This window comes from Pelophylax lessonae, assembly GCF_965119305.1.
Source record: "Pelophylax lessonae genome assembly, chromosome: 4".
In the NCBI taxonomy this organism is placed as follows: domain Eukaryota; kingdom Metazoa; phylum Chordata; class Amphibia; order Anura; family Ranidae; genus Pelophylax; species Pelophylax lessonae.
The window spans coordinates 23,471,366-23,490,437 of NC_138771.1; the positions used below are offsets into that span (position 1 = coordinate 23,471,366).

The 19,072-nt window shown below is 47.0% G+C and overlaps 1 protein-coding gene across 1 annotated transcript in view; it reads left to right on the top strand.

The window, feature by feature from the left end:
* SPG21 (SPG21 abhydrolase domain containing, maspardin) overlaps nt 1–19,072 on the top strand; it is a 98,056-nt gene that overhangs the window by 15,849 nt on the left and 63,135 nt on the right. The window contains exon 2 of the mRNA XM_082253194.1: nt 12,452–12,542. Within this exon, the coding sequence (XP_082109320.1) occupies nt 12,480–12,542 (63 nt within the window). The 5' untranslated portion in view covers nt 12,452–12,479. The remainder of the gene's footprint in view (nt 1–12,451; nt 12,543–19,072) is intronic.

Genomic DNA, 19,072 nt, shown 5'->3' on the forward strand with positions numbered 1-19,072 from the left:
GGATAGGAGACTGGAGTCTCTTACCCGTCATACTTATTCTGTTACGGGTTCTATGCTTAAGGCTCTGTTTGCTTCTCTCATGGCGGCCCAGGCGATCGCAAGTTGGACGCAGATGCTTAGGCGCGTCCTAGTGGCCGATTCGGCCTCGGCGGCGACCCTGGATATGGTGGATCAGATCCACCAGGGTGTCATGTATCTGTGTGATGCGGACCTGGACCTGATTCCGTTGGCCGCGCGTGTGCACAGCGTGGCGGTGTTGTCTCGCCGCCTGGTTTGGTTAAAATGTTGGTCGGTGGACCAATCTTCACGTAAAACCTTAGCCAATCTGCCTTATGATGGGTCTCGCCTTTTTGGGGAGTCCCTGGATGTGTTGATTAAGGGGATTACCGGGGGTAAGAGCACTCTCTTGCCCCATTTCCCCAAGGCTAAGGGGGCTTCTGGGAAGAAGCATGCTCATTTTCGGCCCCCTCAGGGGTCCTTTCGTGCCTTTCGGCCGCACTACAAGGGCAAACCGTTCAAGGGCCAGGGCTCTCAGAAGAAACCCTGGTCTGGGAAACAGAAGTCCGGCCAATCCGGACCTGCGGCCCATAACAGTTCGGCCTGAAGGGGCGCCCTCACCCAGTTTTGGGGTGGGGGGACGCTTGCTCGGTTTTCTTCAGCCCTGGTTGGCCCGTGTGCGGGACAGATGGGTTCTGGAAATCGTTCGATCTGGTTACAAGATCGAGTTTCTCTCTCGGCCAGAGAGCAGATTTTTTCCCTCAAATCTACAACTGTCTCCAGAGCGCCTGCGGGATCTGCACCTGGCGGTGCGGGACCTGAGGGCTCAGGGAGTGGTGGTTCCGGTGCCTCATCGGGACAGATTTCGGGGGTTTTATTCCAATCTGTTCACCGTGCCCAGAAAGGAGGGCAAGGTTCGTCCAATTCTGGACTTGAAAGCTCTGAACCGCTCTGTGCGGGTTCGCAAGTTCCGCATGGAATCCCTGCGCTCGGTGGTGGCTGCCCTGGTTCCGGGGGAATTCATGGCCTCCATCGATTTGAAGGATGCGTATCTTCACATCCCCATATTCGAGGGTCATCAGAGATACCTTCGATTTGCCATTGCGGAGGATCACTACCAGTTCGTGGCGTTGCCCTTTGGGCTCGCCTCGGCTCCGCGGGTCTTCACCAAGGTGCTTGCACCGGTTCTGGCATTATTGAGAGCCCAGGGCATTTCTGTCCTGGGGTATCTGGACGACATTCTGATTCGGTCTGCGACCAGTCAGGGTCTGGAGAAGGACCTGTCTGTCACGATGCAAACTCTGCAGGAGTTCGGTTGGACGATAAATGTTCCAAAGTCGACACTGAGTCCGTCGGTTCGTCTTCCCTATCTGGGTATGATACTGGACTCGGTGCAGGCGAAGGTCTTCCTGCCGGAAGACAAACTCAGGACTCTTCAGGAGGAAGTCAGGTCCCTCAGGGACGTTCCGAACTCGTCTCTGCGGACGTGTATGAGATGTCTGGGATTGATGGTCTCGGCTTTCGAGGCGATTCCTTTCGCGCAGTTTCACACGCAGGGTCTCCAGGCGGAGATCTTGTCCAAGTGGGACGGGCGACCTCAATCTCTGGATCTTCAGATCTCGTTGAGTCATCGCACCAGGGAAAACCTTCTGTGGTGGCTCCAGTCCCCGTTGGTGTCCGGGGGCAAGTCGTTTCGTCCGATCTCGTGGACGATAATCACCACGGATGCCAGCCTGTCGGGCTGGGGTGGTGTTCTGGGCGTTCTGTCCGCCCAGGGGACCTGGTCGGAGGGGGAGTCTTCCCTCCCGATCAACATTCTGGAATTGCGTGCGATAAGGCTCTGTCTTCATCGCTGGACGGACCGGCTGCAGGGCTGCCCGGTTCGGGTGCAGACGGACAATGCCACGGCGGTGGCCTACATCAACCACCAAGGGGGCACCAGGAGTGCCCGAGCGGCTCGAGAAGTGGCCGACATTCTGTCTTGGGCCGAGACTCATGTCCCGGCGATAACGGCGGTTCACATTCCGGGAGTGGAGAACTGGCAGGCGGACTATCTGAGTCGCCAGACCCTGGATCAGGGGGAATGGTCTCTCCACCCGGCTGTCTTCCAGATGTTGTGCGCGAAGTGGGGTCTTCCAGATGTGGACCTGTTCGCGTCTCGCCTCAACTACAAGGTGAAGAGGTTCGTGGCAAGGACGCGCGACCCTCGGGCAGACGCGTCGGACGCGTTAGTGGCCCCGTGGCATCAGTACAGGCTGATGTACGCGTTTCCACCGATTCAGTTGCTGTCCCGGTTCCTTCGCAGGTTACACTCGGAACGCAGCACGGTGATTCTTGTGGCACCGGACTGGCCTCGCCGGTCCTGGTACGCAGACCTCGTGAATCTGGCGGTCGACGCCCCCTGGCGTCTGCCTCTTCGGGACGATCTACTGTCTCAAGGACCGATTTACCATCCTGCTTTACAATCGCTGGCTTTGACGGCCTGGCTGTTGAGACCGAGGTCCTGAAGGAGAAGGGTCTCTCTCCAGAGGTTGTTCATACCTTGATCAACGCGAGGAAGTCTTCCTCGGGAAAGGTTTATTACCGTACTTGGAAGGCCTATTTTGCCTGGTGTGAGTCCAGGGGGTTTTCACCCCGCACGTACTCGGTTTCCCGTGTGCTGTCTTTCCTTCAGACGGGTGTCGATCAGCGTTTGGCGCTGGCTACGATAAAGGGTCAGGTGTCTGCGCTGGCCGTTCTGTTTCAACGTCCCGTGGCTTCCAACTCCTTGGTTGGCACTTTTATTCAGGGTGTGCGGCATCTGGTTCCTCCTAGGAGGGATCCTTTGCCCCCTTGGGACTTGAATCTAGTCCTGTCTGTGTTACAACGTGCTCCTTTTGAACAGATCAGGGAGATCTCGTTGTCTATGTTGTCCAAAAAGGTCGCCTTTTTGGTGGCGATCACTTCGGCTCGCAGAGTGTCGGAACTGGCGGCTTTGTCCTGCAAGTCTCCGTACCTGGTTGTTCATTTGGATAAGGTGGTCTTGCGACCTAATCCTTCTTTTCTGCCGAAACGAGTTTCGGAATTCCATCTTAACGAGGATATTGTTTTGCCTTCGTTGTGCACGAAGCCTAAACATCCAAAGGAGGTGAGATTGCATTCTCTGGATGTTGTTCGGGCGATTAGGGTTTACCTTAAATCGACTGAGTCTTTTCGAAAGACGGACTCCTTGTTTGTTCTTCCAGAGGGTCCTCGGAAGGGCATGGCGGCTTCCGCCTCTACCATTGCCAAATGGATCAGGCAGACCATTGAACGGGCCTATGCCTTGCAGGGGAAGGTTCCCCCTGTGCCTGTGAAGGCGCACTCTACTAGATCTCTGAGTACGTCTTGGGCCTGTCGTCATGGGGCTTCTGTAGCCCAGGTGTGTAAGGCGGCGACTTGGTCGACCGTACACACTTTCACAAAATTCTACAAAGTAGATGTTCAGGCATCGGCGGATGCTTCCTTTGGCCGCAAGGTTCTTAGTGCGGCTGTTCCCTAGGGTCCCTTGTTGGGGACTCCTGGCTGTTGGGATAAGTTTTGTATCCCCGGGTTTTTTGTCTTTTCCTGGGTTGTTGCTCCTGTTGAGCACTTATTTTTGCTGTTGCCCAGCTGGTTTCCTTCCTTTGGTAAGGTTCCTTTCTTTGATGTGGAGACTGCGTTGCCTTTCGGCGCGGATGCGTTTCCCACCCCTCATGTTTGCACTGCTTTGGGACGTCCCCATATGTGACGAATATGAAGAGGCGGCGACTGTCGGAGGACGTAAGAGAAAACGGAATTTTTGTAAAATCTTACCTGTAAAATTCCTTTCTCTGAGTCCTCCGACAGTCGCCGCCCCCGCCCCTCTTTTGGGGTTTGAATGTATACTCTACTGCTATTCCACTAAAACTGAGATATGGTTGCAGGAAGTAGGAGGGTATTGACTGAGGGGACCACCCCTTGAGGGTGGGATATGTTAAAGCTTTATTGTTAACATATTCTGTTGCCTAGCTACTCCTTCGGAGCAAAGTCTAATACCCCATATGTGACGAATATGAAGAGGCGGCGACTGTCGGAGGACTCAGAGAAAGGAATTTTACAGGTAAGATTTTACAAAAATTCCGTTATTTACTAGCAAAAAAAAAAAAGTTTCCATTGGTAAAAGTCGTTTTAAAGGGGATTACATACATCTAAAGTTACTAAAATGGGTGGAACTCCACTTTAATAAGATAATCAAGACACTGTGTGTGACTGTGCTGTGGAACTTGGGGGACGGTTGGGCTGTATTCTTCTACCTTCCTTCACTGTGAGTCTCCAATATCCGTTGATCCGGCGATGTGACTATCACCCACTCCTGCAGTACGATATTCGATGTTACATCGAATATCGTTCAGCCCTAGACCAGTGACATTAATACAGTAATCAGTGCTAAATATTGTACACTGTTACTGTATAAATGACACTGGCAGGGAAGGGGTTAACACTGGGGGTGATCAAAGGGGTTAATGTATGCCTAACAATGCTTACTGACTGTGTGGGGGACGGGTTCTGTGACAGGCACAGAGAGATCGGGGTTTGTAGCTTAGCTGAAACTTCTGATCTCTCCCTGCCTGTGTGACAGGAGACTTGCCTATTTTGTTTACATAAGCAGGCGGGTCTTCTGTCAGTTTATCTGACGATCGTGGGAGGCCGGCGGCAATCGCCGCCGCTCCTCCCGTGGCCCGCCTCCCGCTGTGTATAAACACAGCGGTAGCACGGCTCCAGCGGCACGTGCGCGCTGAAACGGCGTGCACATAATCACGTAGATCCACATGATTATGCGCAGCCAAGCCGCCCTGCCGCAGTATATGTGTGTGTGGCAGTCGGCAAGTGGTAAAGGGCCCATTTTTTTTTTTTTTAATTTGTGTAGATATGAGGTCTTTTTGAGCCCAGATCTCCCATTAAAGAGGACCTGTCCTGCTTATTTCTATTACAATGGAAGAGACCTTGTGCACGAAATCACGTAGTACTACGTGATTTTGTGCAGCCGAGCCGCCCTGCCTCAGTAATACTACGGTGGGCGGTCGGCAAGAGGTTAATATTATACAGGACTTATTTAGCGCCAACAGCGTGCGTAGCGTATTACGTTGGGGCGGACAGTACAGTTACAATACAATTCACTGCAGGAGGAATCAGAGGGCCCTGCTCCTTAGAGCTTACAAACATGCATGCAGTAAGGGAATTTAAAGGGCATTTATATTTTTTGAGGAAACTGAAATGGGCTTTCTTGGTGTCGACCAAGTCTACAGCCAGCCTTAAAGCCCCGTACACACAATAAGAAAATCTGATGGTGAAGATCACCCAACGACTGATCTGCCGATTTTCGGATTGTTAGTATGGTGCATTTGATAGCCGACTCCAACTTTTCGTCCGAAAAAATCCTGATGTGCCGGCTATAAAAGTTTTATCGTCCGTCAACACAACGTCCGATTTTCGTCTCATTAGTACAGATTTCGACAGGAAAATAAATCTTAAGAGCAAGACTGGGCATGCTCAGAGATGAAAGAACACAAAGCAAACCAACACATGACATCACTTCTGAAGTAGAATTCTGTCGTACGGGAAAATTCGTATGAAAAAAACCTCTTCACTTTCCATTTAAGACTAGCATGCCACAAAAAACGGACGACAGATCTTTCGATAATCTGATCGTGTGTACGGGGCTTTTGACATTCAAATCTCGGCCGAGATTAGAACAATGTATGAGCAGGCTGAATGTACCCAAGTTGATCGATCAGCTTGGGTAACTAGCCTGCTGGATTCTACATGCGATTTCTGCAAGTGGCTATAAAAGCCACTAGCGATAATCAGTGTGTTCTCATGGTGGGGGCGCTGTGTTTCAGAGCAGTGCGATATTATGCAACATGTTTGGATAATATGGCACCGTTCTGCTCGGACCTGCATGTAACGGCACAGTAGCACACTGCAACCCTTAGGCCCCGTTCACACAGGGGCGATCCGACTTGGGGGGGCGACCTCCGAGGTCGCGGTGCGAGCAGCGTGCCGCGACCTCGGAGCGGCCGGCACGGACTTCATAACATTGAAGTCTTTGACGGTCGCGCCGGGTCGCCCCAAAGAAGCTCCGGACCCTTTTTCTAAGTCGGAGCGACTTGTGTCGCTCCTATTAGAACGGGTCCGCAGCTTCTCTATGGAAGGCGACCTGTGAGGCGACCAGGTCGCCCCAGTGTGAACGGGGGCTTATATGTGCAATGACATGAATAAAGTGTCACATTGTACACTTCAAATACATTGTTTAAAGCGTAAACTCCACTTTTGTTATAGCGGTAGTATACTCTGCTTTTTAGAATAAGGCTTACCTGTAGGTAAAATGAATATCTCCTAAACCTGCACGGTTTAGGAGATTTTTGCCCTGCATGCACCCGCTGACACCAGCGGCGCATGCACTCTGAAGGTCCGGCGGGTTAGGATACAACCGCTTTAAGAAATAAACATTCCCCTCTGGGTAATCTATATACATTGCAAAGATTTTAACAAACTTTGTTGCAGATTCCTACTTTTTTTTTTTTTTTTGTTCTGAAGAAATCACTGCTTGTTCCTCTGTGCTAAGTGAGTCTATTGGGAGTGGTTTCATAATTCTCAATTGGCTGCAGGGCCTGCATCCCTTCAGGTGGTTTTTCCTATTGGGAGTACAGTATCTCACAAAAGTGAGTACACCCCTCACATTTTTGTAAATATTTTATTATATCTTTTCATGTGACAACACTGAATGGTTTATTAGGCCCAATTTGGACATTTTCACATAGGGGTGTACTCACTTTTGTTGCCAGCGGTTTAGACATTAATGGCTGTGTGTTGAGTTATTTTGAGGGGACAGCAAATTTACACTGTTAGGGCTCTTTCACACGGTCCGCCACCGTAGGCGGATCCGTGCTGCTCAGCGGGGATTGATCTGCGATCCCCGCTGAGCCGGCGGATTACAGCTCCGTCTCCGCTTGCAGTGCGGAGAGGGAGGTGTCGCAGCCCCCGCTGCTCTCTATGGCGGATCGGATGAGAGTGGACCGCCTGTCCGCTCTCATCCGATCCGATCCCCAGGACGGATGGAAAATAGGGTTTCCATCCGTCCGGATTTCACGGACAGGATCGGATGCGGATGGCAGCTGGTGTCAGCGGACATGTCACCGGTGACATCCGCTGTCCATAGGGCTGAATGGGGCATCCGATCAGATCCGCCTAAAAAACTGACAGGTGGATCTGATCTGACCGCCCGTGTGAAAGGACCCTTATACAAGCTGTACACTCACTACTTTACATTGTAGCAAAGTGTCATTTCTTCAGTGTTGTCACATGAAAAGATAGAATAAAATATTTACAAAAATGTAAATTTCATTATCAGAAAATGACAGCGGCTGCAGATTGAAAAGGCAAGGTATTGCTCAATTACAATATGACTTGTTTCGCAATTGTATACGCTATATTCCTTGTTATTGTTTTTTCCCTGTGGAAGTGGTTACCCTTAAAAAAAAAAGCAGCTTTGTGATGCAATCAAATGTGCATCAACACTGCCCCCCCTCCCCCTCTCCTGGCACACTGCTGTGCAGCCAAAATGAATGTGTGGGCAACAGCGGGTTGTACATAGAACATAGGGTGCTTCTGTCCAGGAGATCAGTCCTCAAAGGTGGAAAGTAGTGTTATCCAGAGAGGCATAGGGGGTGCTGTACTGACACCGAGAGTAGAAGCAACTCCAACTGGCAAGAATAAAGTGTGGAGAAGGCGCCCCTAAGTGCACTATTAGAAACCTTTAATAACAGCCAATGTAAATGGCATTTACAAGATCACTGCACTTAGAGGTGCCTTCTCTACTCTTTATCCTTGACAACAGCAGGTTGGGCTGCAGATCAGTGTGGACAAGCCCTAATGTGAACCTATGGCCAGCCACATTTTTTTCCAGTATAATTCCAGCTTTATTTTGACTTAACCACTTGAAGACCCGGCTTTTTCTGGCACTTTTTGTTTGTAAGGTTAAATCCATATATTTTTTTAGAGACTAAAAAATGTCAATCATTGCAATTTTTTATAAGCGCCGCTGTTTTGAGAATGTTATTTTATTTGGAAAAAATGCACTTTAAACCACTTAAGCCCCAAAAGACCAGGGGGTATTTTGCGATTCGGCACTGCGTGACTTTAACGGACAATTGCGTGGTCGTGCGACGCTGTACCTAAACGAAATTGATGTCCTTTTTTTTTCCCCACAAACAGAGCTTTCTTTTGATGGTATTTGATCACCTGTGCGATTTTTTTTTTTTTTTTTTTTTTTTTTTTTTGAAAATGAAATTCCCCCCAAAAAAAAAGTAAAAATCAAAATGTTTTAACATTTTCGGCCAATTTGTTTTATGCTACATATGTTTGGTAAAAAAAAACGCAAAAAGCGTATTTTGATTTTGCGCAAAAGTTATCGCGTTTACTAACAAAGGGAAAGATTTTTGTCATTTTTTGGTGTTTTTTTTTTAAACACGTAATGGCAGCGATCTGCGATTTTTTTTTTTTTTTTTTTTTTTTTTTTTTTTTTTTTTTTTGCGGGACTGCGACATTGCGGCGGACAGATCGGACCCTTGACTGACATTTTTGACACTTTTGGGGTTACCAGTGACATTACTGCAGTAATCAGTGCTATATATATGCACTGTTACTGTAAAATTACACTGGCAGTGAAGGGGTTAACTTTTTTGAGAGGGAGGGGTTATGTGTGTCCCTAGGGGCGTGATTCTAACTGTGATTGGCTGTGGCTTGAGGTGTAGGAACAGTGATGAACGGTCCTACATAGTAGAACCGTATGATCACTGTTCTTACACAGGGGAGAATGACAGGCAGCTTGTTTACATCAGCCGCCTGCCTTTCTCCCTCTCCACCGACGATCGCCGAGTGACCGCGGACATGGGGTCCGCCGGTCATACGCACGGGGGGGTCCGTGACCACGCGGGAGCAGGAGCGAGCGCTCGCTCGCTCCCTAGACCCTCACAGGCTAGCGACGTAGTACTACCTGTGAGGGGCTGACTGCCGACGTAAATAGTCGTGCGGCAGTCGGCAAGTGGTTAACGTTACACCGGCGCAACTGGAGGGGGGGGGGGGTGGCGTATGTTTCATCCTGCTGCTTCTGAAAGCAGTGCAATGGCTCATGAGTTGCTCAGAACATTTATTGAGAAAGCCAGGTGTAAAAAAAAAAAACAGGTATGGAAGATCGCTTCAGCCGTAAGCCCAGGTAGACCACTTCAAAGTCGGAATGTGTATATAATATATACACGTTATGCAGTCTTGAAGTGGTTAAAGAATTCCATTGTTCAAAACGCTTTGCCCAAACAAAATATGTCCCTCGCTAACCTGTGAGGGTGTGTTCCGAGTGCAAGCTGAGACTTCTGGTCTCATACCTGGAACACAGATTAACCACTTCCCGCTTGTCGTATAGCAAAATGATGGCCACAAAGTGGTTGCACTATCCTGACTGGGCATCATAAGACGTCCAGCAGGATAGTGGCGATCTGTGGTGCGGTGTCACTCTGACACACCGCGTCTCCAATCCCAGTAAAGAGTCTATGAATTAGGCTTTTTACCATTTGACCAGCTGTGTCCAATCACAGCTGGTCACATAGTAAATAGGAAGAGCCGTTGATCGGCTTTCCTCAGTTTGCGCCTGACGGGCACGAGTAGAGGAGAGCCGATCCTGACAGGGAGGGGTCTGTGCAGAGCATTGATTACCAGTGCAGACCCTTGGGGGGGATGCCACTAGAGCCACCAGGGATGCCCGTCAGTGCCCTCCTCATCAGTGCCGCCCGTCAGTGCAGGAAAAAAACATGTTAATTTACAAATTTTGGAACATAAACAAACTTTTTTTTTTTTTTTTCCAAACTTTTCCGTCTTTTTTTATTTAGCAAAAAAGGAAAAACCTTAGTGATCAAATACCACCAAAAGAAAGCTATATTTGTGGGGAAAAAATACATAAATTTGGTTTAGGTACAGTTTTGCATGACCGCGCAATTGTCTTTCAAAATGCAAGAGAAAACTGGCCTGGGCAGGAAGGGGGTGAAAGTGCTCGGTATTGAAGTGGTTAATCTACAGCAGCGCAGCTCAGCCACTCAGAGCAAGCGATTGTATTCTGTCAATAAATACAAATTTTCATCTGACTGAGCCAGAGAGGCGTGCTGATGTCACAACCTGTGATTCAGCCAATCGGAGGAAGCTTTGTATTCACTGATTGATAGAATACATTGCTTGCTCTGAGTGGCTGAGCTGTAGACTGATCTGGGTTTCAGGTATGAGACCAGAAGTCTCGGCTCCAAGCCGGGACACAATGCAATATGCTGTATGAAGTCGCAACTACATACGTATTATACCGCACATCCAGCGGCCTCACATGTTGGTGAGGGACATAGCTTGGCCCAAACAAACTATGCAAAGTGTTTTGAAAGTTGGGGTTCTTCTTTAAATTGGTTATTTGACTCAAGCTCCCCCAAGCCATTTATTTCCATTAGAGAAGGACTGGCTACATACAGTATGCAGCACAGTGTTCCAATAGCCGTACAGGCGACCTCCCTTTTTTTTTCATAAGTGATTACATACCCTCTCGGCTGCATAAAAGCTGGGGGAGGGGAAACAGCAGTGCAATGATTTGCCCAGTGAATGGCTGTGTGAGAGGGGGGGGGGGGGCGTGTTGGGACAAGGCTGATTATTGATTCTTGATCATATCAGGGATAGGAAATGTTGAGTTTACGTATTAAAGTGTTACTCAACCTACAACAGTAGAATCAGTCTGTATATGCAGTAAAGCATGCTTGTTATACTCGCTGTTGAACCTAAGGGATTAATCCTCCTTGTGTATAAAGGCTGTGTGATTATTATTATACAGGATTCATATAGCGCCAACAGTTTGCGCAGCACTTTACAATATAAGGGAAGACTATACAGTTACAATACAATTCAATACAGGAGGAATTGGACGGCCCTGCTCGTTAGAGCTTACAACCTAGAATAGTGATCCTGTCTTCTCTGATCCTCCCCTTCTATCCATTTCCGGATAGAACAGAGCGTTAGGAGTCAGGCTGCACATGCTCAGTTTGGCGTATATTTCTGAAGATTTTTTTTTTTTTCTCTTTGGAGAGTGCATGTGATCAGCACAGGGCCAATCAGCACTGTCCAGACAGTCGGGTCCTGCAGCCTCATAAGACATGTATATTAAAAAAGAATAGCGCGCAAATGCAAAAGAAATAACTACCAAAACTCCTCCTACAAGCTTTAACCAGACACTGATAGAAGTCACAAAACTGCTATATACTGCTGATGAGGTATTTAGCAGTTTATATTTACTAAAATAATAGCATTTCCATGTTGTGTGTGCTGTGGGAGACCAGATGTAATGAATGCGGGCTCCTGGGGAGATCAGATATAGTGAATGCAGGCTCCTGGGGAGATCAGATATAGTGACTGCAGGCTCCTGGGGAGACCAGATATAGTGACTGCAGAGTCCTGGGGGAGATCAGATATAGTGAATGCAGGCTCCTGGGGAGACCAGATATAGTGAATGCAGGCTCCTGGGGAGACCAGATATAGTGAATGCAGGCTCCTGGGGGAGACCAGATATAGTGACTGCAGGCTCCTGGGGGAGACCAGATATAGTGAATGCAGGCTCCTGGGGGAGATCAGATATAGTGAATGCAGGCTCCTGGGGGAGACCAGATATAGTGAATGCAGGCTCCTGGGGGAGACCAGATATAGTGACTGCAGGCTCCTGGGGGAGACCAGATATAGTGACTGCAGGCTCCTGGGGGAGACCAGATATAGTGAATGCAGGCTCCTGGGGAGAACAGATATAGTGAATGCAGGCTCCTGGGGAGACCAGATATAGTGAATGCAGGCTCCTGGGGGAGACCAGATATAGTGAATGCAGGCTCCTGGGGAGACCAGATATAGTGAATGCAGGCTCCTGGGGAGATCAGATATAGTGAATGCAGGCTCCTGGGGAGATCAGATATAGTGACTGCAGGCTCCTGGGGAGATCAGATATAGTGAATGCAGGCTCCTGGGGAGACCAGATATAGTGAATGCAGGCTCCTGGGGGAGACCAGATATAATGAATGCAGGCTCCTGGGGGAGACCAGATGTAATGAACGCAAGCTCCTGGGTTTAACAACGCTTTAACTTTGAGAATTTATTTGTTACATATTTCCGGCGAAGGTAGATAAAACACCATTTACAATAACTACAATGTAACATAATTTTTTTAAATCTTTTGATCTACTTTTATCACTTGCAATTTAGTAAGCTTTGTTTGCCCTCCCCTTGCTCATGTGCTCTGTTAGGCAGATAAGAGATGTAAGCAGGATATAGCAGACAGGCGGCCTTTGTATGTGATTGCAGAATGTGCTTCTCCTGATACTGACTCATCACATGCTGCCTCTCCACCCCACAGATCTGTCCAGGTTTCGTTTCTCTCCACTATGGGAGCCATCAAAATCTCCCCGGACTACAACTGGTTTCGGAGTACAGTCCCACTAAAAAAGGTTTGTCATGTTTAAAGTACATCTACATGTTGACTTTTTAATTTTTTTCCTTACTTAGTAGGTTTAACCGCTTTAGGACCAGGCCTATGTCTGACACTTTTTGTTTACAATTTAAAATTAGTATTTTTTGCTAGAAAATGACTTGAAAACCCCAAACAAATTTGTTTTTAGCAAAGACTCTGGAGAATAAAATGGCGGTTGTTGCAATATTTTTTGTCACTCGGTATTTGCGCAGCGGTCTTTCAAACGCAATTATTTTGGGGACGAAAATACTTTGCACTGCATTTAAAAAAAACTAAACCGTAACGTTAGCCCAATTTTTTTTTTTCCTATAATGTGAAAGATGTTACGCCGAGTAAATAGATACTCAAAATGTCATGCTTCAAAATTGCGCACACTCATGGAATGGCGATAAACATTGGTACTTATAAATCTCTATAGGTGACGCTTTAAAAATATGTATAGGTTACCTGTTTAGAGTTAGAGGAGGTCTAGGGCTAGAATTATTTCTCTCGCTCTAACAGTCATGGCGATACCTCACGTGTGTGGTTTGAACACCATTTGCATATGTGGGCGCGACTTGCGTATGCATTCGCTTCTGCACGCGAGCTCGGAGGGACAAGGCGCTGTAAATTTTTTTTTTTTATTTATTTTACCATTTTATTTTTACACTGTCCCTTTTTAAAAAAATATTTTTTTTGACCGCTTTTATTCCTTTTACAAGGAATGTTAACATCCCTTGTAATAGAAATAATCATGACAGGATCTCTTTAATGTGAGATCTGGGGTCAAAAAGACCTCACATCTACACAGAAGAAAAAAAAAAAAAAATGGGCCCTTTAACCATTTGCTTACCGCCCCACGCAGATTTACTGTAGCATAGCTCTAATCCGCTGTGATAAAAACTTTGATATATATATATATATATATATATATATATATATATATATATATATATATATATATATATATATATATATATATATATAATCCAAGTTTTTTGTAGATGTTAAAACTTTTGCACAAAGTAATCAATATATGCTTTTTTGGGAATATGTTTGTAGCAGAATACATATTGGCCTAAATATATAAAGACATTTTTTTTATTTATTATTGGATGAAAGTGGGGGAAAAAAAAAGATAGAGAGAGAATCTATACACAGTACAGACCAAAGGTTTGGACACACCTTCTCATTCAAAGAGTTTTCTTTATTTTCATGACTATGAAAATTGTAGAGTCACACTTCAAGAGGTAGTCACCTGAAATGGTTGTCACTTCACAGGTGTGCCCTGTCAGGTGTAATAAGTGTGATTTCTTGCCTTATAAATGGGGTTGGGACCATCAGTTGTGTTGTGCAGAAGTCAGGTGGATACACAGCTGATAGTCCTACTGAATAGACTGTTAGAATTTGTATTATGGCAAGAAAAAAGCAGCTAAGTACAGGAAAATCATTACTTTAAGAAATGAAGGTCAGTCAGTCCGAAAAATTGGGAAAACTTTGAAAGTGTCCCCAAGTGCAGTCACAAAAACCATCAAGCAATACAAAGAAACTGGCTGACATGCGGAGCGCCCCAGGAAAGGAAGACTAAGAGTCACCTCTGCTGCGGAGGATAAGTTCATCCGAGTCACCAGCCTCAGAAATCGCAGGTTAACAGCAGCTCAGATTAGAGACCAGGTCAATGGCACACGGAGTTCTAGCAGCAGACACATCTCTAGAACAACTGATAAGAGGAGACTGTGTGAATCAGGCCTTCATGGTAGAATATCTGCTAGGAAACCACTGCTAAAAGACAACAAGCAGAAGAGACTTGTTTGGGCTAAAGAACACAAGGAATGGGCATTAGTCCAGTGGAAATCTGTGCTTTGGTCTGAGTCCAAATTTGAGATCTTTGGTTCCAACCACCGTGTCTTTGTGCGACGCAGAAAAGGTGAACAGATGGACTCTACATGCCTGGTTCCCACCGTGAAGCATGGAGGAGGAGGTGTGATGGTGTGGGGGTGCTTTGCTGGTGACACTTTTGGGGATTTATTCAAAATAGAAGGCATACTGAACCAGCATGGCTACCACAGCATCTTGCAGCGGCATGCTATTCCATCCGGTTTGTGTTTAGTTGGACCATCATTTATTTTTCAACAGGACAATGACCCCAAACACACCTCCAGGCTGTGTAAGGGCTATTTGACAAAGAAGGAGAGTGATGGGGTGCTGCGCCAGATGACCTCCACAGTCACCGGACCTAAACCCAATCCAGATGGTTTGGGGTGAGCTGGACCGCAGAGTGAAGGCAAAAGGGCCAACAAGTGCTAAGCATCTCTGGGAACTCCTTCAAGACTGTAGGAAGACCATTTCAGGTGACTACCTCTTGAAGGGTGACTCTACAATTTTCATAGTCATGAAAAATAAAACTCTTTGAATGAGGTGTGTCCAAACTTTTGGTCTGTACTGTGTGTGTGTGTGTGTGTGTGTGTGTGTGTGTGTATACATACATACATGCATGCATACATACACGTGTGTGTGTGTGTGTGTGTATGTTTTATATATATATTTTTTTAAGAGGGCAAAAAAGGAAAGAGGTGATCAAATAACACCAAAAGAAAGCTCTATTAGAATAATAATTTAATGTGGTGCCATATCGCAAAAAGTGGCCTGGTCATGAAGGGGGGGGGGGGGGGGTAAATCTTCTGGATAGCCCCCCCACATGTCAGGATTCAAGTTGCTCTCGCAGAATATAGTTCTAACTTTTTCGAGAATACTCTTATGTGAGCAACAGTCACCTCACTCCAGTCTGTTTTAGGACCTAGTCACACCAACAACCATGTTATATCATTTGTGCTGTGTGGTAGTGATGCACCGAAATGAAAATTTTGGTACCGAAAATTCAGGATGCATTTGTCTGAAACCGAAAATGACAGTTTAAAATGTGTGTGTGTGTGTGTGTGTATATACATTTTTATATATAATATTGTATTACATTCGACTTTTTAACTAATATCATGAATTTAAATGAATATGCATTTATTATTGGCACCTTTAGCGCAAGAAAAGCTCAAGTAAAATGCATCCCTTTAAATTCTATGTATGTCTTCACACTGGTCTGTTGCACTTCCGTAGTGTTAAAAATCTTGCTTACTGCATTTTTGGTCAGTTAAAACACTCCAACACCCCCCCGCGTTGACATGCATTGAAAACTCAGCAAGAATGCATCAATAACACAGCCATGTTACATAATTGATGCTCTTTTTGACGCGCATGACCTATGAAAAAACGCTCCATCCAAAATCGTTTGGGCACCGTTTTCACCACCTTTTTCTCTATCGCCAAAACATAGATAACCCTACTTTCGGCCAATAGCTTTCGCTGCATCTCTACTGTGTTGTAATTGGGGATCGACCGATTATCGGTGGGGCCGATGTGCACTTTCCCCGATATATCGGAATCGGTCCCTGAGGTTTCCGATATTGCTGATACTTCAGAAAGTGCTTGTACCAGAGTGATGCCTGCAGCTAGTGGTATCACCCCGGTACCGGCGTCCATAGCCGACGGCTGGCTGTCTTGTAATGACAACTGATGCGGCTGAGAAGCCGCTCGGCTGTCATTACAAGGAGCGGGAGGGGATGTCCCCTTTCGCCCGGGTCTCCCGTCCTACCAGGAGACCCGGGCAACCAGCCTGCACAGTCGCCGAAGGCCCGAGCAAAGCCAATTTCAGTTCTGATCGGGTCTCCATGCAAAAAACCGGCGCCAAATTAGAAAAACTGACAGAATTCTAAACAACCAATGGTTTTCAGTGCCAAGGAGGGGTTTGGGGTCTTTTAGACCCCCAGATCCCTCCACAAAGAGCATCTGTGAAAATAAAAATAAAAAAATATAATTTTTTACATGTCTGAAAATATTGGCCGATACCCGATGACCAAAATATCGGTATCGGCATTAAAAAAAACTACATCGGTCGATCACCAGTGGTAATCCATGCTAATGCACTAAATTCAAAGCAATGCATTGTACGGTTTATCTTTTTTTTTTTTTTTAAATTTTGTTTTGTATAATATCAGAATGGCATTTCATTCACCTTTTAATGCCGGTTCACATTTGTGCGATGTGGAAATGCTGTGAATATACAGCATGTTCCCGCATCACATCCGCACCCCTGGCAGTTCACACTGCCATATGCGATACGCAAGGGGTGTCATTTTAAAAGTTGACACCCCCAGTTGAGATTGCATATCGAAGTGCAATCCGCAAGTTCGCACAGAATCGGATCGCACTAGTGTGAACCACCATGCGATTTGATTCTGCTGCGGATTTAAAAAGGGGTCATGTGCGTGTTTAGTGCCAATTCAGCCATACAAACTGTATGGCTGAAATCTGCACCGCACAGACATCGCATGTAATTTAGGAGCAGTGCGTTCCAAGTTACATGCAATCTCTGTGATCGCACTAATGTGAACCGGCACTTATGCAGCATGCTGCGATGCTTCATAGTGTGTGGCAACATGCTAGAGTAAAAATGCACAAAGCGTTGCTGTGATCTGAACCCACAGGACACCAGGCAAACTGTCTTGTCTGTGCATTGGGCAAGGCTGCTCAACGCTGCTTATTTTGCTGTCAAAGGGCCCTTAAACCTGTCTAGGAACACTTTAGGTGCTGAAACGGGCATTGTCTGCATCTGTATACAGTGATGGACTGTCCTACTGTCACTACACTACTTATCTGGTATATGTACACAAATTTAGAATTTTATGACATTTTTTGTTTGGCCTATTTGATTAGAAGGAAGCAAACAGTAGCCATCACATTACCACTTCCTCTCAGGCAAACAAGGCTGGGTTGAATGGAAAAAAGGAGCTGGTTTCCTCATCCATACACTTGATGTGGATGGGGGATTATGTCCCAATGAGCCTTTGTATTCTGACAGTGGTGAGCCTTCCCCACCCTTAGAATGCGCTGATCAGTGATGATGGCTATAGCCGGTGGCACTGATCGTTCTGGAAACATCAGACAGGCTTGATCGATTAGCTATAACCAGCCTGCCCATGCATGAATTTTAAATTTGTCCGGTCCCCACTTCAGCAAGCTCACTCCAGAGCCATGCTCTGTTTGTCCATTCAGAAACCTCCCCGCCACCCCCCCCCACCTTTCTCCTTATTGGCTCACTGACTGTGATTGACGGTAGCAGGAGCCAATGGCCCCCTCTGCTGTGTGGGCCAATAAGGGGAGTGAGACCCGGGAGAGCCCCTGCTTTCATGCACATTGCTGAATCGGGATTGGGGCTCAGGTAAGTATAAGAGGGGGGGCCCTGGCGAGGGGGGCGGAGCTGCACCCAGAAGGTTTTTTACCCTAAGGCTATGTTCACATGTGGGCGTAGCGGATTGCGGCAGAATCACTGCGATTCTGCCCACGATCCGGAAATGATTGCAAATCGCGGGACGCCTGTGCGATGCCCGTGATTTGCAATGGCACCCCAAACGCTGTGCGATGTTGCCGCGATTTCCGCCTGCCGAATCGCATTAACATCGCGCAAACAGAATCGCGGGACGCATGACGCCTAAAAAAGGTACAAGAGCTTCTTTTGTGCGTCATGTGTCCTGCGATTCTGTTTGCGCGGTTACCGCGATTCGGCAGGCGGAAATCGTGGCAACATCGCACAGCGTTTGGGGTACCATTGCAAATCACGGGCATCGCACAGGCATCCCGCAATTTGCAATGATTTCCGGATCGCGGGTAGAATCGCGGTGATTCTGCCCTCGATCCGCTACGCCCATATGTGAACATAGCCTTATGCAAAAAAATGCATTTATGTAAAAGTCCTTGAGCCTTTAGAACCACTTATGGACCGCCCGCTGCAGATTTACTGCAGCAGGCAACCCCTCCTGCGCGAACCGTCACAACTGTACGTCGGTCGTGCGCCTTCAGCAAGGGGGCAAAAGCATCGCCAGCAGCGTGCTCCCGCCCCCACTCGGCATCGGAGACTCCGATGCACGGGGCCGGCACCCGCGATTGCCGCCGGGCACCTGCGATTGCCGCCGGGCACCCGCGATCATTCCCCGCTGAGAGAGAACAATGGTCAGCTGTTGTAAACACAGCTGACTGGTCTTCTCTCTGGAATGATCACAGAGCGCCTGTGATCCTTCTATGTAGGATCACAGGTCTCTGTGATCTCCTAGGCTTACATTTAACCCCTTTATCACCTACTGTTAACCCCTTCTCTGCCAGTGTCATTATTACAGTAACAGTGCATATTTTTAGCACTGATTACTGTAGTAATGTCACTGGTACCCCCAAAAGTGTCAAAAACGTCAGGGGTCCGATCTGTCCGCCGCAATCGCAGTCCCGCTAAAAATCGCAGGTCCCCACCATTACTAGTAATAAAAACAAAAATATCATAAATTTTTCCCGTAGTTAGTAGACGCAGTAACTTTTGCGCAAACCAATCAAAATACGCTTATTGCGGTTTTTGACCAAAAATATGTAGCAGAAAACAAATTGGCCTAAAATGTTAAATTTTGATTTTTAAATATTTTTTTTTTTGGG